Genomic DNA, 24,049 nt, shown 5'->3' with positions numbered 1-24,049 from the left:
AGGAGAATCAGGGCGGTGCTGTTGTCCGAGTCTGCGTTTGTTTTTAGGTCGTCCCATATTGAGAGGAGAGACGATTCTGTTCCTCTCATAGGTCAGAAGCCAACTTGTGCCTGGTCTAGCAGGCAAAGCTCTTCCATGAATTCTTGGGTTATTTGGTAGACGTACGTTTCTAGCAGTTTGGCTATGTAGGGTATGTTGGAGATGGGTCTGTAGTTAGAGAAGTCCTCTACGTTTCCCGTTGTGTCTGAGTAGCGGCTTGATGTATGCCGATTTGAAGGCCTGCAGTACTTTACCGGTTGAGATTGAGAGGTTCCTGTGGTATTCCATGGAGGTTCCTTGTTTGAGAATTTTTCCTATATGTCCGGGGGGCAAGGGTCTTCAGGAGAGCCCGATTTGTTGCTTTGGGTTACCAGTTTGACGAAAGCCTCAACTGATATTTCTGGGAAGTTTCGTACCTTGTTTGCGTGTTTGTCTGTGTCGGTGGAGTTTGAGCTGTGAACGCTTGGTCTGTTTTGTATGGTGTGTTGGATGGAGGTTGTTTTGTTTTTGAAGTGGTCTCCGAGGTCCTCGCAAAGTTCCGTCGATGGGATTGGCGTGTTGTTGCAGGCCGGTGGGTTTTTTATTTCGTTTATGATTTTGAATAGTTTTTTTTGAGCGTTTGGTGCTATGAAGATTCAGTTCTCGTAATGTTTCCTCTTTGCTTTTTGCATTTCCTTTTTATATGCGCGGATCTGTTGTAGGAATTTCAATTTGTTTGCAGTGGTTTTCCTCCATTCAGATTCTAGTTTTCGTTTTTTTCTTTTCATGGCTTTGAGTAGTGGGGTGAACCATTTTGCTGCAGTTTTCTTGCGTGATGGGGTGAAGGGCTTTTCTTTGGCAATGTCGTCAAGGGTTGTTACGATCCAGGTATGAAGTAGGGCAACTTTTTTGTCTAGGTCTGCTTCTTCCATGGTTGATGCTTGTGGTTTGCGGAGTTCTAGGAGCTCGGTTAGGTTGGAGTTTTTTATGGTTCTCCAATTTCTTTTCATCAGGATGGGTTGCTTTTCTTGTTGCTTTTTTGTCGGAGCGGCCGTTGTGATTTGGAATGGAATAATGAGGTGGTCGCTCCAAAGTATTTGAATTGGGGGTGCCGTGGTGATGAGATCCTTGTTGGCGAAGATTGCGTCAAGTGTGTGCCCTGCTGAGTGGGTTGCTCCTTTGACTAGTTGTTGTAGGTTCATGGCTGCTAGTTGGGCAGTTAAGGATTTGTGTGTGGTTGTGGTTTCTTTGTCGAACCAGATGTTGAAATCTCCAAGGATGATCAGATGATGGCATGGGTAGTGATTGCTTCCGTGAAGGCGTCTACGAAAGTCGCATGGTAGGTTGGTGGTCTGTATATCAGTATGAATTTCAGGTTGGTTTTGGGGTTTACTGAAAGTCGTAGTATTAAGGACTCGCATTTATCGATGTTTAATGGTTCTTCCATTTTGATGGCCAGTTGTTCCTTGTGGATGATCGTTAGTCCCCCCCCTCTTTTGGATTTTCTGTCTGTTTGGATGCATTTGAAGTCTTCAGGTAGGCAGTTGTTGAGGGCGATCTTGTAGTTGTTGTCTAGCCATGTTTCGGTTACAAATAGGATGTCCATGCCTCCTTCTGACAGGAGGTCGTATATTTCCGTTGAGTGTTTGGACATTAACCTTGCGTTTATTAGATTACAGTGGATTCTCTGGGTGAGATTTTGTTTTGAGGTTATTTGTTGCTCGAGTTTGTAGTTGTCTGTTCGTGGAGTTTCCGCATTGATGTCGGTAGGATGAAGAACGGCGACAGCTGCTTCTTCATTGAAGCGGTCTAGTAAGTTGATAACAGGGCTGATTAGTCTTGGTGTTTCTGCTGTGGTGCTACTCGGCTGAAGATCAGCGGTGGTTTCTTCATTGGGTCCGATTGTTGGGTGGGAGGTGGAGTTGCTGGTTGTTGGTACTTCGCCGTATTGTGCGGGATGTAGTAGAAATCGATATTGCCCCTCTGTTCTTGTAATGTAAGGGGTAATGGGGTCTGAGCCCTCCCACTCTTGTTGAGTGCCCCCGCTTTTTTCCGCGTGTATCAGGACATTTTTTGCATGTTTCGAGGTTTCCGTGTTGGGGTGTCGGTGTACCGTGGTTGTTGCGAGGTAAGGTGTGAGGTATAAGGATTTTTCTCTTGTGGATTTTGTTCTAGTTGTGGCTGTTTTAGGCATGTTTTCTTCCAATGGGGCTGTTTCTTGCGGGTTCTGTCGGTGTTATGTGTTCGCGTCTCTTGTTGCACGATCTTGTTCTCTTTCTCGGCGTCCTTTTCTGGTACGGGCCATTTTCCAGTCTAGGTGCAGGCGTGGTATGGTAGTTGGTACTCTGTGCTGTGCGGTCGCAGTGACCTCGGTTTTCCTTCTCTGGATACGCTGGGGTGCTCTCTGGCTCAGTGTTGTTTTGTGTCGGTGGGTAGGGTATATTTCCTAAGGGTGCACTGGGGGGTTGGGGGTGTAGGGTGTTAACGGTCTGCTGGTATGGGACTTAGTTGGGTTAGGTAGTGGTGGGTTTCCGGGATTGGTAGAGTACTGAACTAAGCGCAGTTAGATTATTTGAGAGATCTGTATAGTGGGTGAGAGTCCTATCAGTGCAATCTAAGCATCATACAGTGCGGTTCGGAGGCAAGGCTCCTGCTAAGTTTGAGAGACCTGCACAGTGGGGAGAGACGTCCACCAGCAATCTAAACACCACACAGTGCAGTTTGGAGACAGAGCCCCTGTTAAACGAGAGACCCGCGCAGTGGGAGAGAGGCCTATCAGTGCAACCTAAACATCATACAATGAAATTCGGAGACAGAACCCATGCTAAATCCGAGAGACCTGCGCAGTGGGAGAGAGGCCCACCAGTGCAGTCCAAACATCACCCAATGCAATTTGGAGACAGAACCCCTGCTAAATTTGAGAGGCATATCAGTGCAATATAAGCATCATACAATGCAATTTGGAGACAAACCAACCCTATGCAGAGAGGGGATATTTAGGCACAATTATAAATTCCACCAGGGCATGCTATTAGGCACACTTCTAGATTCAACTGCACAGAGAGGCTATCTAGGGAAACTGTTAGACACACTTCTATATGCAGTTAAACTACAGATGGGAGAGATTACAACGGTTTAGCTTTCGGCGTATGAGTGGTAGGGTAGTATGGCGTGAAGTAGTTGCTTCAGTCCCTGCCCTTGCCACACTTACTTATTGTTGGCTTCTTGCTCCTCCTGCGGATACCTGCAGATACGACCTGGAGCTGTCTCGGAGTTGTCCTTTGCAATGGGGTCCTTAGCGGTGGGGCTGCCCGGGCAGAGGGCTGCCCTCGGTTGGTTGTTAATGGCCTCGGTAGGGTGGTCAAGGGGCCAATCAGGGCACAGTGGGCGGGTCGGGAGGCGGGAGACCCAAGACCAGGAAGCGGGGAGCTGGAGGGGTTGCAGCGGACAAACCGGGTGGATGTGGGGCTAAGAAAAGGTGGATGGGGGAAAGAAGGCGGGGGGGCACCAAAATTAGGCTCAAACACTCACCAGTTCCACTCTAAATGTACCAGTGATAAATCAATGTCCACATTGTCCTAGCTATTTAAGTCACCTGAGGGTGTAGGAAGTGTGTGTGTGTGCCATCCCCAATGGGTATCATCTGACTTAGAAAAACTAGGTGTGTTTTGAAGTGCATTATAAGTGTTACATATATTGCACCCTTTTGAGGAAGGCTCACACAACTGACTGAAATAAAAAAAAATGTTTATCAAGAAACCTCGAGTGTAAGAGTTTATTTAGATAACTGTGCTGTGAAAATGTAATATGACTGCTCACATTGGTCCCTCTTGAGATAAGCGTGGCTGCTCAGCCAACCTACCAACCTGTGTAGCTCAGACTTGTACCAAAGGTTGGGTTCCTATTGTCAGGAGGTCAGTGTTGTTGTAATGCACCTAAAGGGTAATGCATACAAATCTTACCCAACAGTATTCTTAGAGCCCATTGAAGGGATCTCAATATCAGGTGGGCTTCTGGCACCAAAAAATAAAAAATGCAGTATGCCATGAGGCCAAGCAACCTCAAGAAATCAAAGGCCAGAAGATTCTGGGCACTCTGAAATTTGGATACCATCTGAAGAATGTCTTGAGCCCTCACCTTGGGTGGCGAGCACTTTCCCTAAGGATGTGTTCAACACCGCCCTGATGTACTGAGGCTGTTAAGGTGTGATCTGGGACTTTTTGTAATTGAGGGAGAAGCCCAATCTCTGAAGGGAGTGGCAGGTGAATGAGATGATCCAAGGCTTGTTCGGGAGAACACGCCCTGATCAGCCAATCGTTCAAGTAGGGGTAGACGTGAATCCCCCACTCCCACCTGAGATTCGCTGCCAATATCGCCATCAGTTTGATGAACACCCTCAGGCGGAGGTTAGCCCGAAAGGCAGAACTCCAAACCGATATCGAGAACCGCCAACTGCAAACCTCAGGTATTTTCAGTGCTCGAGATGGATTGGCACATGAAACTAAGCAACCTGGAGGTCCAATGACACCAACCAATCCTAGAGTTGGAGGGCCTGGAGGATTTGAGAAAGTGACCCTCTTGAATTTGTCCTTCCTGAGGAATGTGTTCACATTTCTTAAGTCCAAGATGGGTCTCAATCCTCAGTCCTTTTTGGGGATGAGAAAAATAAGGGGAGTACCAACCCTTGTTCCTTTCCGCTACAGGTACATGTTCTATTGCACCTTTCTCCAGCAGGGTTGAAATCTCATGCACAAGGAGCGGGCCTGGAATTTTTACAGAGTTTGCTCCCGGTGGATGATTGAGGTCTTTGATTGAAAGGAAGGCAGTAACCATGGGTCACTATCTCTAGCGCCCAGGCATCTGACGTAATGCCCCACCATTCGTTCAGATACCGAGTGATTCTGCCTCCCACCGGGGTCTTGTGGGTGAAGACCTCAAAGTGGCTTTGTAGCTGCTGCAGCAGTGGCCGAGGAGTTAGTAGCCGCTGCTGGGGCTGATCTAGCACCTCTTTCTTTTCCACCACGAAAGGGTTTTCTCTGTTGGCCTCTGACTGGCCTGCCACCTCCCTCTTCCAAAGAGGAGTAGAAATCAAAGGGGCGACTCCTCCAGGAAGATGGCGCTGCATAGGAGTGTTGTTGAGGCTGTTTTATAGCGTCACCAAGTGATTTTGCGGCCGCTTTCAAGGTCTGCAGCTTCTCCAAGCTCTTGTCCGCCTTGCTGCCAAACGCCTCAAGCCGTCAAAGGGCATATTGAGTAATCTAGACTGCACATCAGGTGCAAAGACAAATTTCCTCAGCCATGCAAATCTGCGTAGGACTGTGCTAGATGCCATGGACCTGCTTACACTATCAGCAGTGCCCAGCCCTGACAAAGCATTTCTCCATAGCCACTTTCCCATCTTTTACTATCGCCAGGAAACCATCCCGTTTCCTCACCTTCCGGGATGTGTTCGGCCACTGATGTCATACAGTCCCACAGGGTGCATGTAAATCTTCTTAAAGTGCAAGTTCCATTAGTTGATTTAAGGGCCATGCTGCCCGAAAAAAAATCCTTCCTGGCCCAAGCATCAACTTTATCATCCATGTCTGGTGGTATTGAGGGGTAAGCTGATTGCCTAGTGGAGGTTGCTGCTTGTACCACTAGACTTTAGGGGAGGAATGTTTAAATAGGTATTCTGGATCTGATAAAGAAGGCCTGTCTTTTGCTACAAATCTCTTGTTTACTGCTGAAACAATCTGGACTATTCCAATTTACCATCACCCTATTCTGTAGTGCCTTATGGAAAGTAAGGACAGCATCTTTTAGAGGACCCTCACTCAGGATATCCGTCATATTATCCTGGTCGAAATTTGGGGAAGCTGCCTTCCAACCCATGAAATCAATTACCCTTCCCATGAGATTTCTACAACTAGGATCTTCATGATCTGTAGGTTCTGGTCTCTCAAAGTCCACTTAAGGGGAAGTGTCTAGGCCACTGGCATTTTGGAGACAGTCAGATCTGTTATCTTGGTATTTGGGTCCACTAGCTCTTCAGGGACCTCTCTGGCTCCAAACCTAATTACAGCTGAAGTAACATCCTCTTCAGAGGATTGTTCTTCAAAGATGGATGACATGGATCCCCGTCTGGGTTGAGGATGGAAAACTTTCTCAGGTCAAGAGGGTGGTATTGACTTAAGCATGGGCAATGGCGTCGACTTGGGTATCAGGATTAAAGAATGCCTCGATAAAGGAGTCGATAAAGAAGACGCTGGCTTCGACGTTTTTGAAGAAGGTTTCGATACAGTCAAGGGTGTCGACGCTGTAGTCGTAGACCAGGGGGTGCACAACTGATTTTGACAGAGGGCCGAAAGTACCTTACATGAAGGCTATAGTGGGCCGAAAAGTAAAAGTGGGCGGGGCGGTAGGCGGGACATGTCAGGAGGTTTTTTCAACCCCCAATTTGTAATAAACACATGGAAAAAGAATATGTTTTTGAGGGGTAATGATTTTTATTGCATTTCAAACTTACATTTTGTACTACACAATTTCCATTGTTATCATTTATTTCAATGTAGTTATTGTATATCGTCTGTCTAATTAAATTATATATATTTCATTGATCCTTGATTGGACATTCCGTTATTTTGGACTGCTATAGTTTGCTGTTTGGGCTGCCCAAGAGGAGTATGGCCTTCGCTGAGTCAGGTTTCCTCAAAAAAAAAACAAAGGATGTACATCTCCTAACTGTGCCTGTTTTAGCTTTATTATTGAGTTCACTCTTGGAGTGCAACACTATGCCCCCTGGCCCACTCACCCCCCAACCAAACACTATGCCCCATGGCCCCCATCCCCCAAGCAAACACTGTGCCCCCTGTCCCTCACCCCCAAGCAAACACTGTGCCCCATGGCCCCCTCACCCCCAACCAAACACTGTGCCCCATGGCCCCCTCACCCCCAACCAAACACTGTGCCCCATGGTCTCCTCACCCCCAACCAAACACTGTGCCCCATGGCCCCGTCACCCCCAACCAAACACAATGCCCCATGGCCCCCTCTCCCCCAACCAAACACAATGCCCCATGGCCCCCTCACCCCCAACCAAACAATGCCCCCTGTTCTTCACCCCCAACCAAACACAATGCCCCCTGTCCTTCACCCCCCAAGCAAACACAATGCCCCCTTGTCCTTCACCCCCCAAGCAAACACAATGCCCCCTGTCCTTCACCCCCAACCAAACAATGCCCCATGGCTCCCTCACCCCCCCCCAAGCAAAATGCCCCCTGTCCCTCACCCCCCCCCCCAAGCAAAATGCCCCCTGTCCCTCACCCCCCCAACCAAACACTATGCCCTCTGTCCCTCACCCCCAACCAAGCACTATGCCCCATGGCTCCCTCACCCCCCCAAGCAAACACTATGCCCCCTGTCCCTCACCCCCCCCCAACCAAACACTGTGCCCCATGGCCCCCTAACCCCCAACCAAACAATGCCCCCTGTTCCTCACCCCCTAACCAAACAATGCCCCATGGCCCCCACGCCTCAACCAAACACTATGCCCCATGGCTCCCTCACCCCCCCAAGCAAACACTATGCCCCATGGCTCCCTCATCCCCTCAAGCAAACACTATGCTCCCTGTCTCTCACCCCCCCCCCAACCAAACACTATGCCCCATGGCTCCCTCACCCCCCCAAGCAAACACTATACCCCCTGTCCCTCACCCCCCCCCAACCAAACACTGTGCCCAATGGCCCCCTCAACCAAACACTGTACCCAATGGCCCCCTCAACCAAACACTGTGCCCAATGGCCCCCTCAACCAAACACTATGCCCACTGTCCCCCACCCCCAACCAAACACTATGCCCCATGGCCCCCTCACCCCAACCAAACACTATGCCCCATGGCCCCTTCACCCCCAAACACTATGCCCCATGCCCCCCCCTCACCCCCAACCAAACACTATGCCCCATGGCTCCCACCCCCAACCAAACACTATGCCCCATGGCCCCCCTCACCCCCAACCAAACACTATGCCCCATGGCTCTCACCCCCAACCAAACACTATGCCCCATGGCTCCCACCCCCAACCAAACACTATGCCCCATGGCCCCCCTCACCCCCAACCAAACACTATGCCCCAAACACACTCAAGCATGCACCCATACAGACCCGAACCCCCCACCCCCAACTCCGCACACACTCTCAAACATACACCCATACAGACCCAAACCCCCCCCAACTCAGCACACACACTCTGAAGCATGCACCCATACATGCATCTCAACATACACAACACGAACATTCAAAAACAAACATTCATACACATCCGACACGCTCCCCCACCCCCATCTCAACATATACAACACACTCAAAAACAAACATTCATACACATCCGACACACCCCCCCACCCCCTCATCTCAACATACACAACACAAACATACAGCAGAACAGACTCTACACACAAACACAAAGCCCACTTACCGCAGACGTGCTGGAAGGAAGGTAAGCTGGAACGCTGGTGAGGTAAGTGGAATCGTACAACGGCTGGTGTGGCAAGCAAGGCTGAAATGCCTTCCAGCATCAAGCCTTACTGGCCACGCCAGCCGTAGCGCTGCCACTCAATTGGTGCAGCACACACACACTATGTGGCTCGTAGAAGCGACGTGGTGCATGTGTGCTGAGCCAATGACGGCCAGTGTTTTGTCCGGCCCGGAAGACAACAAAGACTTTCCTAATGGAGGGCGGCCGATGCTGCTTGCGGGCCGCCCTCCATTAGGAAAGCGTTTGTGCCTCGCGGGCCGGACAAAACAGCATGGCGGGCCGCAACTGGCCCGCGGGCCATATGTTGTGCACCCATGTCGTAGACTGTAGAGTCGAGTTTCAACTTCAATGTCGATTCCGCTACCACCAATTTATGAACCAGAGGTTTTGCCTTAGTACGAGATGTCGGAGTACTTTTCCCCTGATGACACTTTCGACTCTTTTTCGGCTCTCGCATGCTTAGTCTTTGATCTCCCTCTGTCACTTTTAAAGTGGGCAGGGGCATGATCTCCAAACGGCATCTTCGAGGGGGTCTGGGCCTCTTTCTCAAATATTCTAAGCAACAAAGCCCTAAAGGCCTCCTATTTTTCAGGGGAATCGTGGATGGATAAGTCACTCCACTCAGAGGAGGAAGACCACATGTGATGTCGATTTTTTGACTTCTTAGACTAAGACGAGGAGGATTTCCTCGAGCGACTCTTCGATCCCAACCTCCTCGGCCCATGTCGCGATTCGACTCAATTCTCCCGAATCTCTGTCTTTTAGAAGACTTGTAAGTTTCCTCCCCCACCGTCAGCTTACCTCTCCGTTCCCTAAGAGCATTATTGGACATGGCCTGACAGGAACCGCACTTGTCAACCTGATGGTCTGGGCCGAGACACCAGAGGCAATTCCGATGGGGGTCGGTTGACATTTTCCTACCACACTTCTGACTTTTTTTTTAAACCTGTCTTGGGTGTGGTGGGAGTAGATGACGAGGACATCGCCAAGAAGAAACCTGATGTGCCGTTTCATGACACAAAGCAGTTGCTCGGAAAAACTTAACTGTTAACAGGCGCAGCTCGAGCCCTTTATACAGCGCATGACGTCAACGCTTGATGGCGGCCCTCGAGGGACTACGACACCGCAGCCTCGAACACAGCGCCCTCTGGTGAAAACAAATTCCAAAGCAGCAAAGCTATGAGACAAGATATCTAAGATGAGGAATACGTGGGAGGACAATCCATTTGAAAGAGGAGCACCGAATTTCATAAATAAAGCAATGCTGTCATTGGAAAGACGGAACTGAGGCCAATGGGAGCAGCGCGTGCTATATGATCTATGATAACCGAGGCCTTCGAGGGACATCTACTCGATCGCCGCACAGCGACCTCTGCTGAAAAGTTTTTAAAGCAGCTGAAGCTGGACATTGTTGAGGCGAATTCTCAAATGTGTCAATTCCCTTCACCTTAGACCCCCAGCAACTTTGCTGGATTTTGAGGATGTTTTACCTGGAAAGTGTGCAAGTCTTTTTTCCCCCACTCTCATGTATTTTGATGTGCGTTTTACACTGGCGTTCTTTGATTATGGAGTTTTAGATAACTCCATAGGCATCATCTTTTCATGTGTGTTACACAGCACCCTCAGTGCAGTGACACAGGGATGTATTTTAGACTTCCTAAAGGTTTAGATACCTTCTCTGTGATAAACTACTGTTTATCAGAGAATGTAAAGTGAAATTCACTTTACTAGTCTTTCCAAATTCCTAGACCCAGCACACACCATCTTACAATAGAGTGCTGGAGGGGTTACATAGTGTCTAAATACTCATGTAGCGGTCAAATGCTACCCTTGCCTATTGAAAAGGCTGGTGGCAGTAGTTTTACAACGAACTACAATGATTTTTCCCAACTGCGAACACCGGTAGCCAAAAATCACGGGAGCCATGTTTTTCAAGATGGCACCTTAAGCCACTTTGTTTTAACAGATCCCAGTCTTTTTTCGCCGTTTCTTTTTGGAAAGGTCCTTCTAGTATTCGTCTCTGCGCGCCAAACCATGTTTGGTCACTTCATTTGTGTGCCTTTGGCAGGCTTCAGGACTGACTGAAGTCAACATGCGCCAGGGAGGAGCGCAACGCCTGAGGACTGAGTACCTGAACGATAGATGAGACAAAAAAGACAGAAGAGGTATCCGCGCATGGAATTACATGGCCGAAGCCAAACCCAGGAGCTCTGGTGAATTCGGCCCGTTCCCGTCGACGCGTAAAAGGGGACCAAGGTGTGGCGCCAGAGGGCATAGTCAGGGCAGCGCATGCTCCCTGGGCCGCACCCCTGCACGCAAAGGGGAAGAAGGTTTTTTCTGGTGAAAAAGGTTCCGTCTCCCGTCCCTTGGAAGGGACGCCCATACAGTATGGAGGAAAGGGGACGGGACGTAAGAGTACGTTAGGGAGAATTCTCAAAAATGTGCTAATTCCCTTCACCTTAGAGACCCCCAGCAACTTAGCTGGATTTTGAGGATGTTTTTTTACCTGGAAAGAGTTGGCCTTTTTTCCCCACTCATGTATTTTGATGTTTGTTTTACTCTTGTGTTCTTCGATTATGGAGTTTTAAGATAACTCCATAGGCATCTTTTCATGTGTGTTACACAGCACCTTCATTGTAGTGACACGGGGATGTCTTTTTAGACTTCCCAAAGGTTTCAATACCTTCTCTGGGATAAACTACTGTTTTCCAGAGAATGTAAGGTTAAATTTACTTTACTAGCCTTTAAATTCCTAGAACCAGCACACACCATCTTCCTATAGAGTGCTGCAGGGGTTACCTAGTATCCTCTGTGTCTAAATACTCATGTAGCAGTCAAATGATAACCTTTTCTATCGGAATGGCTGGTGGCAGTGGTTTTACAACGAACTTCCTTGATTTTTCCCAACCGCGAACACCAGTAGCTAAAAATCGTGGGAGCCATGTTTTTCAAGATGACGCCTTATGCCCCTTTGTTTAAACAGGTCCCAGTCTACTTTTTTCACCATTTCATTTTGGAAAGGTCCTTCTAGTGTTTGTCTCTGCACGCCAAACCAAGCTTGGTCCCTTTGTTTCTATGCCATTGGCAGGCTTCAGGACTGAAGACCGCCTCTGGCGCCTGAGTGTCTTGGGTGGGCAGGAAGTGAGGGAGGTGCGAAACTCCCTGTGCTTAGTCTCCTAGGAGACCCAAATGCACTCTGGCGTGATTGGCTGGCTGACTATCCGGCAAGGACAGCCACTCTGCTGGGTGAGTGACAGCTAGGCTGGAATAAAAGTGAAAGAATTGTTTAAAAGGCGAGTCTCTTGGACTGGAAAGTGGTGTCGACCAGTGGAACGAAAGAACCGAAGAGCTGGAAGAGGACGGCTGCTGCAACTCCTGGACCGTTGATTCGCCCGCTGAAGCCCTGCTGCAGGTCCGAATTGCCAAGTCCATCTCAGCAGAGAAGCCCCTTCAAGGGCGACTTCTTCCTTTGAGTTGGTGGCACCAATCAACTCGTAAGCCATCTGGATACCATTCTCAAGGCTGGTTATGATTAACCAGGGAGAGGGACACCAGCTTGTGTGCTTGAAGCTACAGCTACTGGAACTGAAGTGACTCCATCTTGTTTGCTTTTTCATCAATCCTGTGCAGTGCAGGAGTTCGACGTCCACCCTCTTGTCCCCACGGCTGAGTCTCAGGAACAGTGAGGTCTGCAGGAACTGCCAGGAACCAATGACTTCAGCTGCATTTGTTTCTCCATACTAAGGTACTGTGCCAACCAGATTGAGAGAACGCCACTCTCGCAGTGAAAGTTCATGAAACTTTCCCAAGTTGCAGGCCTAATCAGCTTGTTACCCAACAAACGATTCTTTTTCGCCTAAGCTACTTCTGAGAACTTTTGCAAAGGCTTCACCGTTTGACCTGCTCTTTCCGATCCAGAACACTAGCCCATTGACTTTGGCCTGGCCGATTGACTTGAATTGAATTGAACTCTTGAGTAACTGAAACTATTTGCACTAACAAGTAGGTGTGATTATTCTACTTACCTTGTCCCTTTTGCTCACTTCTAAGTAACTGAACTGCCATTTTGCTCCCATTTTAGGGGAGCTCAAACCGTCTTTAGAGTTTTGTATTGAAGTATATTAGGATATAATATAAAGTTGCCTCCTTCTAGTGAAATGTTTTCTAAATGATTGTGCAATAAATGAATAAGTATTGCCAAGAAACCTTAAGCAGACCCTCCATCTTATTGTGATTTTGCGATCCCGCAAAATGCCGCGAAAACGGCCGTTTTGCGCAAAATGCCGCAAAAATTGCCGTTTTGTGCAAAAACAGCATCTTTAAAAAAAAAAAATTACTTTTTTTTTAATTTTTTTTTTTTAAGTAATCTGCAAAAATTACTGTTTTGAAAAAAAGAATCCTCAGGGTGCCAGGTTCTCAACTTTTTTTTTTATTTACACAAGAAATGAAATCACTTGCGCCCCAAAAATTGCAGCCCAATCCACAAGGGACACATGAATGGGCACATTTTATATGCGCGCCCATTCAGATGCCCTTTTTCACCTCCTTGATCAAATAAAGTGGCGTTTGTCAATTTAAAAGCACATCTCTCATTTCCAAGCAAGATGCACTTTTAAATGTGCAGAAATTGTAGGCAACCCTACGCGCACGGGATGTGGGGCTGCCACTGCATGACAGGGTCTTTCCTGACCCTGTCATGCATTTCTTTTAAGGTATGAACCGCTGCTGAGTCGCTTGCATTTCTGTTCCTCAAACAGGATAAAAATGCATTTTTTGGGTCACATTTTACAGCGGCAGGCACCTAGAGTGCCTGTCCCTGTGAAAGGCGCTGGGAGCTTGCAGAACACTGTCGGGAGAGCGATTCTATTCAAAGTACTGCCCATTTTGATGACAAAAATCTATCGAATGTTACAATTTGACCAATTACGTCCAGTACTATTCGATCGATTTTTATAAATACTGAACATGTGTTGCGGGGGTGTCACCCGCTCCCCTTGTTTAGTATTTTTGGTCTAGGGTGGTTGCAGAAGTGTTTTCCCCTTTTTCCTCAAAATTGGAGGCGGGGACAGAAAAAAAAAGAAAATAACGAAAAAAGGACCCTGCAGAGTCAGATCCGACCCGCGTTAGAGGGACGGATCCGACCCGCGTTAGAGGGACGGATCTGGCACCGCAGGGTTGCAGGGGAAGCGGCAGCGACCAAGCAGTTAAGTAGGGGAGGGGGTCGGGTGGTGGTGAAAGGTACATTTTGGGTTGTTTGGCTGAAGTGCAAATCAATTTGCAGCAAAATTGACTACGGTCAATTCCGCCGCAAATAATTACACTTCGGTCAAACAACCGAGAACACCATTCAAGGCAGCTGCCAGCGCACAATTTGCGCTACAGCTCAAGCCTGTGGAAATGCGCCGGTCACCTTTGAGAATAAGGTGACCTGCTCATTTCCAAAAATGGGTTGTCTAAAAATAGCATATCCTCCGTTCTTTTTTTAAATGCCCCATCATTTGAGGAACTGGGTCAAAATCTACATTAAAAAAAAAATAAAAAAAATGGTTACACTATGAGAGAGAGGGAGAGTGATGGGTGAGATGTGAAGTAATGGGCAAGAAAGCAGAGGAAGAGCAGTGGGTCAGAGGATGAAGTGCTGCACAAGAGAGCAGAGGAAGCAGTGATGCGGTGGGCCAGAAATCTGAGAGCGAGCAGAGGTACAGAAAGTAGAGGAAGCGGTTGGCCAGAAAGAGGCAGTGAGCTGCAGATTGGGAAAAAGGATGAGGGAAGAATGTGATAGAATGGGAGAAAAGATGCAAGATGCAGAAGCAGCACAAAAGAATGAAGGACTGTATATTGAGGGAGGAATTGTAGTGTGTAAGGTGTGAGTTGGGAGTATGATTTGGAGTGTGGCAGGGGCTGGGCAGTGCAGATTGTGACTTGACAGTGTGACATAGCACGTGAGTATTTGTATGACAGAGTGAGAGGTTAAGGAATGTAAGTTGTGATGGAGAGTTGGTGAGATGTGTGTGGGTGTTTGGGGGATTGGAGAACATAGAAGGGGAATATTTTCAGCATTACAATAATGATCAATTTAGTTAATACTATTAAATAGGCATGAACATTAAACCAGAAATGTAGCCAAATCAAACACTGTTCTGCCAAGCCAGAGACATCTGGGACTCTTCCTATTAAATTAATACAAAAGACACATAATAATGATACCCTGGCTCTCTTCTAGCCTTGCACTCTACCTATTTCCTGCAATGTGGCAATCTTACACCCTCCAGTTAATACAAAATGTCCCGCAAAAATGCCGCAATAAATAAAGGTTTGTGCCGCAAAATTTGCCATTTCATGCCGCAAAATTTGACATTTCATGCCACAAAATCCTGGAAGGTCTGCTTAAGTGTCTACTTGAACCACTGTGATTGAAAGTCATCTGTGTAATTACTTGTACTGTTCACATTCACTCTTGAGTGAAGCCTGTCTGCTCAGCTCGCTACCAAAAACTGTGTGGTACAGACTTATACCAAAGGTTGGTTTGGCTAACACCTGTAGTCCTAATTGTGTGTAGTGGTCCCAGAGAGAACTGCATGCAATTCTGCCCAACAGACATTACATGTCAAAGATGAATACGTTAAAGGACACAATCCATTCAAAATAGAGTTTGTCTTGAGGTTAGTTTGTCCCACCAGCCTAAGGGATGAAGTTGTCCCATACGGGTCTTCCCAGTCAAAACGAAAACTGGCTCAGCAGAACTGCAGGGTTTCATTGGGCACTTTGCAGTCCAGGAGGGTGCTGCTGGCATCTCTTCACATCTTCGGATGTTGTCCTCCCGTGATCGACTGCCTGTAGTCCCAAAAACTTTGCCTTTTAAGCAAGTTCATTCATTCACAGCCTAGAGGTCTTTGTACTTCACTACAGCCCTTCTCCCTCCTAGACCAAGCATGGCTGTTCAACCATAGCCAAGAAACATTTTGTGTAGTTCAGGGCAAACTTAAGAGTTGGAGCAATGTACTCCTAAGGTGGACTTTAGTAAAACTCCCAACACTCTGCAAAGACCCCACAGACAGAACAGCCATTCCTTGTAGATTAAACATACAAACACAAAATTGCAGGGTGCAGGACTTTTAAAATGCAGGAAGTCCTTAACTAATGGCAAAAACTAGGTTGAGGAAACTATTAAAGGTCGATACTTGAAATAGTTAACTCACCGGCGGCACGACTTCAACGCCAAGCTCTTGCAGTACCATCTGCAGCTGTTTCTCCACTTCTCCACTCAGGTTGACAGTGTACGGCTCAACCTACAAGAAATAAGCATAAACCCCAATTAGGGAAACAGGCGCATTACAGTGATAATGTAAGAAGTCCATTTGTACTATCCTGTCTCAACTATCTATACCCAGATCAGTCCACTACAGCAACGCATAAACCCTCTACAATACACCCCATTGTATTTGAACTCACCAACTCGCCTTCCTTCTTCTTAGTCTGCCCAGAGAATGGCTCTATGACATTCAGATGATACAATTGGCGAACCAGTGAGAGGGCACAGGACTGAGCTGCCAGTTTCTTGTTGGATCCATGCTCACGAGCCACAATTCCTAAAAAACACACAGAAAATCAATCATGGAGACTTTAGGAGAAGAAATCGCCATCTTCAATGCAGTCATCGCCCAACAAGAGCAATGGTGCTTACCACATGGGAATGGATAGGTACATACTTCCATAAGCTTATAAGACATAAGCCACCACAAACAAAAAGACCAAACTCCATAAAGCATTCAGGTTTAACTTGAGTGAGGTTGGATAGTGAAGTAGTTATTACAAATCATTTACTCAAGAGGACACACTATTCTGAAAAGCTTACACCATCATCAAATCGCACAGAATATCAGTTGGGGAGAACTCTCAGAAATGTGCCCATTCCCTTCTACCTTAGAGACCCCAAGCTCTTTTGGTGGACTTTTAATTTTTATCCTGACAGTGTGAGACCTTTACCCCCCCCCCACTCTCCGATGTATTTTTCTTTAATTTGAACACTGTTTTTTTAGTCTGACAAACTCCATAGGTATCATCTTTTTACATTGTGACACAGCACATTCAGTGCAGTGGCACAGGGAAGTCAGATTTCCCCAAGGTTTAAATTCTTCTCTTGGATAAACTAGTGTTTCCAACAGCAGTAAAGTGAAATTGACTTTCCTTACCTTTTGGAACTTTGTGGACCCAGCACACATTCCATAGAGATCTGGAGGGGTTACCTAGTATCCCCTTTTGTCTATTTTCTCATGCAACTTTTTGATGTTACCCTTTCTACAATTAATGGCTGGTGGCAGTGTTTTACTTTATCCTACCATTGGGTGTTTTTAAGGCAGGCTGCAAATGCAGCTGCAGTAAAGCACCCATTGGTGCCAATTTTGTCAAAATGGCCTCAGTCTTTTTTCGCCATTTCTTGTTGGAAAGGTCCTTTTTGAGATGGACTGCACGCCAAGCCAGGTGTGGTCCCTTTATTCATTTTGCTTTTGGCTGGGTTCACTGCAGAAGCCCGCCTTTGGCGTGTCTGGCATGGCAGGAAGCAAGGGAGGTTCCCGAAACTCCCTGTGCTTAATCTCCTTGGTTACAGCAATGTACCCACAGGTGATTGGCTGGCTGGCTGCCTTTGGAGGACAGCCACCTTGCTGTGTGACAGCTAGGCTGCAAATGAATGGGAGAAACCTGCATAAAATGCGAGACGTTTTAAACCGAAGGCAGAGTCGACCACTGGACGAAGGAATCCGAACTTGGAGACGCTTACTGCAATTCCTGGACCGTTGGTTTGCCCGGTGAAGCCCTGCTGCAGTGCTGCAGTGCTGAAGCTCCGAATTTGCCTCGACTAGAGAAGCCCTGCAAAGGACGACTTCTTCCCCTTGGGTTGTGAAAGCTAGCCCATACTTAAAGGTGTACCCCTAAAATACATTGGGGTACCCCAATCATGCTCACACCAGATTAAAATTCACCCCTCTAGGGAATTAAGGTCAAGAGTCTTGTCTTGCAAGGTTAACAATTTAATCTGTACAAAAATGGGGGTGGGGGGCAAATGACTGCCGCCCACTCGCCCCCCGCCCCGCCAACCAGCATTCTGTCCTTCAGTAGCTGGGAAAGAGTTAATCATGCTTATCTGTTTGAGAAACTTATTAACCATTGCTTTCTCCCTCACCCTTTTCCTTTTGACACCAAACCCAGTATTGCTCTAAATGTACCAGTGATGTATCAATGTTCACAGTGTCCTAGTTATTTAAGTCACCTCAGGGTGTAGGAAGTGTCTGTGTGCCACCCCAAATGGGTATCCACTAATTTATTGAAAGTGTATTTCTGAAGTATATTTAAGTGTTACATATTTGCTCCCTTTTTAAGAAGGCTTATTCAAACCTACTTAAATAAATAGATAATTGTTTAATCAAGAAACCTTGAGTGTAAGTGTTATTTGGATACTTGTCACTGGGAAACTGTTACAACCCTACAGCTCACATCGACCCCTCTTCAGATAAACCTGGCTGCTCAGTCACTCTACCAACTTGTGCAGTACATGCTTATAACAAAAGGTTGGGTTAACTATTGCCAAGAGGACAAGGCTTGTGCAGTCTCCAACTGGGTACTGCATACAATTTTGCCGAACACTAGTGTTGGGAGCTCAGAAATGTGCCAATTCCTCTCTACCTTAGAGACCACCAGCAACTTTGCTGGATTTCGAGGACTTGATTTCTTAACCTGGAGAGAGTGAGACCCTTTTCCCCCACTCTACGATTTAGAACACTGTTTCTGACAAACCCCATAGACATCTTTTACATTGCGTCACACAGCACCTTCAGACACAAGTCTTTCAGATTTCTCAAAGGTTTAAATACCGTCTCTTGGATAAACTACTGTTTCCAAGAACAGTTACGTGAAATTGACTACTTTCATGTGTAACATTCTAGACCCAGCACAACAATCTTCCAAGAGGGTGCTGGAGGGGTTACTTAGTATCCCCTTTGTCTAGCTTCTCATGTAACAATTTAATGTTACCCTTTCCCCGATGAATGGCTGGTGGCAGTGCTTTACATTTAACTACCATGGCGTGCATTTACCGCGGGCTGTATTCGTAGCTGCAGTAAAGCCCCCAAGGGTGCCATTTTTTATCAAAATGGCCCGATCTTTTTTCGCCATTTCTTTGTGGAAAGGACGTCTTGAGATTTCCTCTATGCGCCAAACCAGGTCTGTCCCATTTGTTCATTTTGCCTTTGGCGGACTTCACGAGTGAAGCCTGCCTCTGGCTACAGGGTGCCTGGCAGGAGCAGGAAGCAAGGGAGGTGCCCGAAACTCCCTGTGCTTAGTCTCATAGGAGACAGGAATGCAGCCACAGGTGATTGTTGAGATGGCTGTCCGGCAAGGACAGCCACCCTGCTGGGTGACTGACAGCTAGGCTGGAATGAATGGGAGAAACCTGCATAAAAAAGGCAAGGCTTTTTGGCTTGGAAGTCGACGACTGGACGAAGGAATCCGAAGAAGAACTTGAAGAGGATACGTGCTGCAACTCCTGGACCGTTGGTTTGCCCAGTGAAGCCCTGCTGCTGTGCTGAAACTCCAAATTCGTGAAGCCCCTGCAAGGACGACTTCCCCTTCGAGTGGTGAGACCAATCAACGCCAAAGTAAAGCACCTGGACATCCTCTTGGAGCTGGTGGAAATTCCACTGCAATTGCTGCTGGAACCGCATAGCCAGGGAGAGGAACACCAGATCGTGTGCGTTGCTTTTAAGCTGACCAAGAGCTCCAGGAATATCCTCCAGACTCCCAGGAAGCAGGACTGACCGAGCCTGAGCCCCGTCAGAGTGCAGGACCCCAGATGCAAGGAAAGCCCATCACGACAGCCAGGAACCACAGTGCTGCTATTTGTGGTAGCCGCGAGGAGCTGAAACACCAAACAGCCACTTGTTTGAAGATTGCCAGTTTCGAGCGGTGACCGTCCCGTTGCAGTAGTCCCCAAAAGTCCTCCCTCTTGTTCCCACGACTGAGGCCCACAAACAGTAGGATCCGAGGAGCTGCACAGGAACAGAATTCATCTGTTGCACTTTTCTTCAACCTAAAAAGGTACCTGTAAAGTCTGAGAGAACCTACCTCTTGTTGTGCCCACTTCCCTGTCCTTGTTGGAGACTTGTCTTGGATGCATCTGTAGAGTTGCCAACAGCTGCTTTACCTCACAAGCCTAATCAGCTTGTGTCCCTACTTTGATTTTCTTCTTATTCTACAAAGACTTCTAAAACATTGTGCCAGACTCACTTACCTGCAAGAAGTGCTTCAGTTCACCTCGACTTTTGCTAATTTAACATTGGCTGGCCTGGCTCCCTGAATGACTCTTCCCTCCTCTGCTTAATTGTTGTGTCTTCCTTCTAGGAAGGGGTACACTAACTTTGCATTAGGGGTTACCAAAAGTACTTACCTGCTTCAGAGTATTTGTGTGATCTCTTGTTTTGCTCCAATAACCTTTTTCTTTCACCTATTCCTAAAATATTCTAAATGCAACAGTGATATATTAATGTCCCCTAGCTATTGAAGTCATCCAAGGGTGTAGGTTGTATCTGTAGGCCATCCCAAAAGGCTACTTACTGATTTAGAAACTTAACAGTGTGTATTTTGAAGTATATTTGTGTATTTTGAAGTATATTTGTGTTTTATATTGCTCCCCTCTGAAGAACGCTTACTATGACTGATAAATTAATTAATTGTTTAATCAAGAAACCTTGTGTGTAAGAGTTTTTGAATACTTGTCACTGTGAATCTCTGTACAACTCCCCTACAGCTCACATTGACCCCTCTTGAGAGGAGCCTGGCTGCTCAGCATGCAACCAACCTGTGTAGTACAGACATCTACCAAAGGTTGGGTTCCTATTGCCAGGGGGCCGGGGTTGTTGTAGTGCACCCAAAGGGTACTGCATACAATCTTGCCCAACAACTAGGTAACCCATCTTTTGGTATAAGCCTGTACTACACAAGTTGTTAGTGTGACTGAGCAGCCAAGCTTATTGCAAGAAGTGTAAGTGTGAGGTGTAGAGCTGTAGCAATGAAACCCACAAATACAAGTAGCCAAGTAACACTCATGGTTTTTGTTATAAATAACTAGTTTAAGTAAGCATTCTTTAAAAGGGGCAATATATGTAACGATCAAATCTACTATCAAATAATTCTCCAGAAGCAACACAACTAGTAGGGATGCTTCTTACACACTTCCTAGACCCACAGGGACTTCAACTAGGACAGTAATGGCAATTATACATCACTAGTACACTTTGAATATTCTGAGGTTTTGCAGAAAGGAAATGTTTAAGGGAAGGAAAACGGTTAAACATTCTCAGAGCATGTGAGCACTTTCAATTTTCCAATGAAGTCTAGATAAAAACCAAGTTATCACCTATGAGGGACAGTAAGTATCAAAGTCATATGGACTAGAAGAGTCTGCAGGGAGCCAGGACAGACAAAGTCAATTGGAGCAGAGTCTATGGAGCTGAGGCACTTCTTCGATAGCAAACTCTTTCACAATGTTAGGGAGTTTGTTGAAGAAAAATCACTGTAGGGTCACACGCTTTTACACTTGTGAAGAGCAGAGCTGAAATCAAAGTAGCTCCTGCAAGTCTCAACTGAGAAGAGCGAAGCTAAAGAGACAGAGGTAAGTACCCAACCTCAGAACAGTACCTTTGGGGAGCCATGGCAGTCAGATCTGTGAGCGCTCCCGGCCGGTGCCACGCGACCAACAAAAATGCTCCGGTAAATCGGATCTCACTGCACTCACTGACGGCGTTTTGGACTGCTAATGAATTGCTGCAGGAACTGTCCAGCGCACATCCAGCTGGGACCCGTGGGAGAGAACTTTCTCTGTTTGGCGCCACGACGAGGCGCTGAGACAACCCTAGAAGCAAAATGGCAGCTTCCTCTCCAAACTAACTGAAGACCGAATCAGCCATGGACCCTAGGTTAAGAGAGCCAGCGTAACAAAGACTGACTACCTCCTCCCAGGAATGCGCCCAATCTGACCGTAGGACTGCAGTAACTCCTAGAACTGAACCCGACCACAGCTGCAGACCAACACATACTGAGCCTAAGATCCTGGGCTTCCCGTTCCCAGGTACCAAACAACCGCAGCAGAGTGGCACAGATTTCTCCTTCCCCGAGACTAGCGCTGAAAGGGAACAGCATCAGGCGACCCGGGTGGCCCAGCCATCCACTTGAACCTCAACCCCCAGAAATGCCACAGAAGCGTAGTGGCAGGAGCAGAAGCCGCCCAAGTGACCTACTCCGCTGCCTGCGCTACTGGCTTGGAGGTGACTGCCCAAAACAGAAGCCAGCCAGCAGACAACTAACACAGGGGAAGGAGCACAGCCCTGACCAATGGATCTCACTTTCGCGATCGCTCCATGACTAATGCCGGACAATAACCCAGAACCCAATCCCAGCGTGGCATAATCAAAACACGAACTGTGTTCACCTCCGCAGCCAACCTGAAGGTGCCTCCACGCAAGCAGACCCCACACTAACCTGCAAAAGAGGTGCTGGTGACGGCAACAAGCACCACCCAACCCAGGGCGGCAGAGAGCCGGTGCCCAGCCGCCAGAGCCAAGTGCATGGGAAACCTGCCAGCCTCCACCCTCAGCACAGTAGCCATGGGCAGCCTCAGAAATTGACATAACGCGGACCCTTGCGGCCCTCAGTGGCAAGCAAAAACTCTGAAACTACACAGGTGACTGCCCCGACTACCAGAACTCCAGCTCCAGTCCACCGCCGAACCTTTCCCAGGACTAAAGGCCCTGCGGCAACCAAACAAACACCCAAAACTCGTGGAGCGGCGTAGGCTCGGTCTAGAGTGCCCGAACTGCAACAAGAGCCTCCCCCACCCAAACACCTAGCGGAGGTGGCCGTGCCTCCCCCCTGGCCCCAGCAGCAGTCTCCAGACCTAACACACCCATCATGCCCACAGAGGAACAGCTAAAGGTAAGACGGCACCTGCCATACTACCCTGCGGGTCCAGCCACATCTCCCTGCACTACACTAGTCCATCACTCCCCACGAGCGAGTACAAAGACCCAGTACCCTCAGGTTGCTCCCCGAAGGGGAACTGTAACTCTTAATCAGGCTACAAACCTCAAACTCGAGCCTCAAAGCTTAACTTGTCAGCATAGGCAGTTGCAAAGGATTCGCTGAGGCACAAGCCCACCCACAATTCAGAGTGGCAACCCCAGCAAACAGAGCTACCCAACACAGCTGCGCATCACTCCTGCTGGCTAACAGTAATCCCATCCATCACAGTGAGCAGAAGCAACCACAGGAGTCAACAAACCTGCTGCTGGGAGACCACGACCATAACTGCACAAGTATCACAGAGCCGGAGCCACAGCTGCCATAGCATACACACTGGCTAAACCACCAGGAGAAGCGTTGTGCACCACGCAACTCCACACAAAGACCCAGCAACCTGAGCTATGCCAAGGTGAACAATAACTCCCAGACAGATCTAAACCAGAGCACCAAGCTGTGGCTCGGAAGTCGGCGGCCGCCCCAAGCATCAGCAATCTGACCTGAGCCTCAGGCCCAAACACAGCCCGAATGGAGCAGCACCCCTGACGAGTGGACCTAGCCACCTGGCCCAGCTGGGTACCACTTCTGCCCTTCACCAAAAGTCCACGACATTAAAGAGGCCTACAGCGTCCCCAGAAGTTGACAAGCCCTCTGTCAAGAACACATTGCCACAGCTTTAAAGGAGCCACAGGAGCCGCAATACAAGGGCCACAGCATAAATAGAGGCGAGCGCGGCAGGGGTAGCAACGTACACCTTGTAAATCAAGCCCAAAGGGGAATTTGACCTCAAACACAGGACGCAGCAAAACCAAACACTAAAGCACTAGCCGGGGTACAAACGTTGCAGAGATCCCCCTCCAGCGCAGGAGAGGCCTAACCACAATGTCCTAAAACAACAAGCCACCGAAGCAGACAGCCATTGCTGCTTTGATGACGACTCCCATGGCAGAGAAAACAAGACGAGGGGAACGCAGCGAAAACATGCAGGCAACACAAGCGGTCACGAAATCGGACCTTGTGGGATATATTTACCCACTCAGCATTACTCCCCCCCCCCCCCCCACATCACCAAGCTGCACATCTGCAGTCACCAGCAAAATGGCTGCGCTGGCTCCTGTGAGCACCATGGCCTCAAAACTGTGTTTTGCAAAGACAAAAAGATGGCTGCACCATCTTGCCAAGCACATATTGGGCAGGATGGAACAAGGGGGCACACTGAGGGAGCTTGCCAGTGTGTTCTTACATATATAAAAGAAATAAGAGTGAAAAAGCAGCGCTGCTTTGCTGCCAGCCCCAAAGTCCCCACTGAAAAAGGGGTATTTTACCTTAAAATGCTGCTGCTCGGATGCTATTTTTATCTGTTCTTCCTCAAACTACTGTTATTAATAAGACCCTGCCATGCCCATTCATATCCCCATTGTGCTTCAGCAAAACTAAGTATGACCCC

At 47.8% G+C, this 24,049-nt stretch overlaps 1 protein-coding gene across 2 annotated transcripts in view; it reads right to left on the bottom strand.

Annotated features, from left to right (window-relative positions):
- The window catches only part of DHX9 (DExH-box helicase 9), a 745,262-nt gene that overhangs the window by 402,955 nt on the left and 318,258 nt on the right, over positions 1–24,049 (bottom strand). For both annotated transcript variants that reach the window (XM_069641409.1, XM_069641410.1), the window contains 2 exons: positions 15,988–16,124; positions 15,735–15,824 (listed from right to left, as the gene is read on the bottom strand). In XM_069641409.1, coding sequence (XP_069497510.1) covers positions 15,735–15,824; positions 15,988–16,124 — 227 coding nt within the window. The remainder of the gene's footprint in view (positions 1–15,734; positions 15,825–15,987; positions 16,125–24,049) is intronic.

Source organism: Ambystoma mexicanum, chromosome 1q, assembly GCF_040938575.1.
Source record: "Ambystoma mexicanum isolate Mex_15411 chromosome 1q, UKY_AmexF1_1, whole genome shotgun sequence".
Taxonomy (NCBI): domain Eukaryota; kingdom Metazoa; phylum Chordata; class Amphibia; order Caudata; family Ambystomatidae; genus Ambystoma; species Ambystoma mexicanum.
This window is presented reverse-complemented; position numbering and strand designations above follow the sequence as displayed.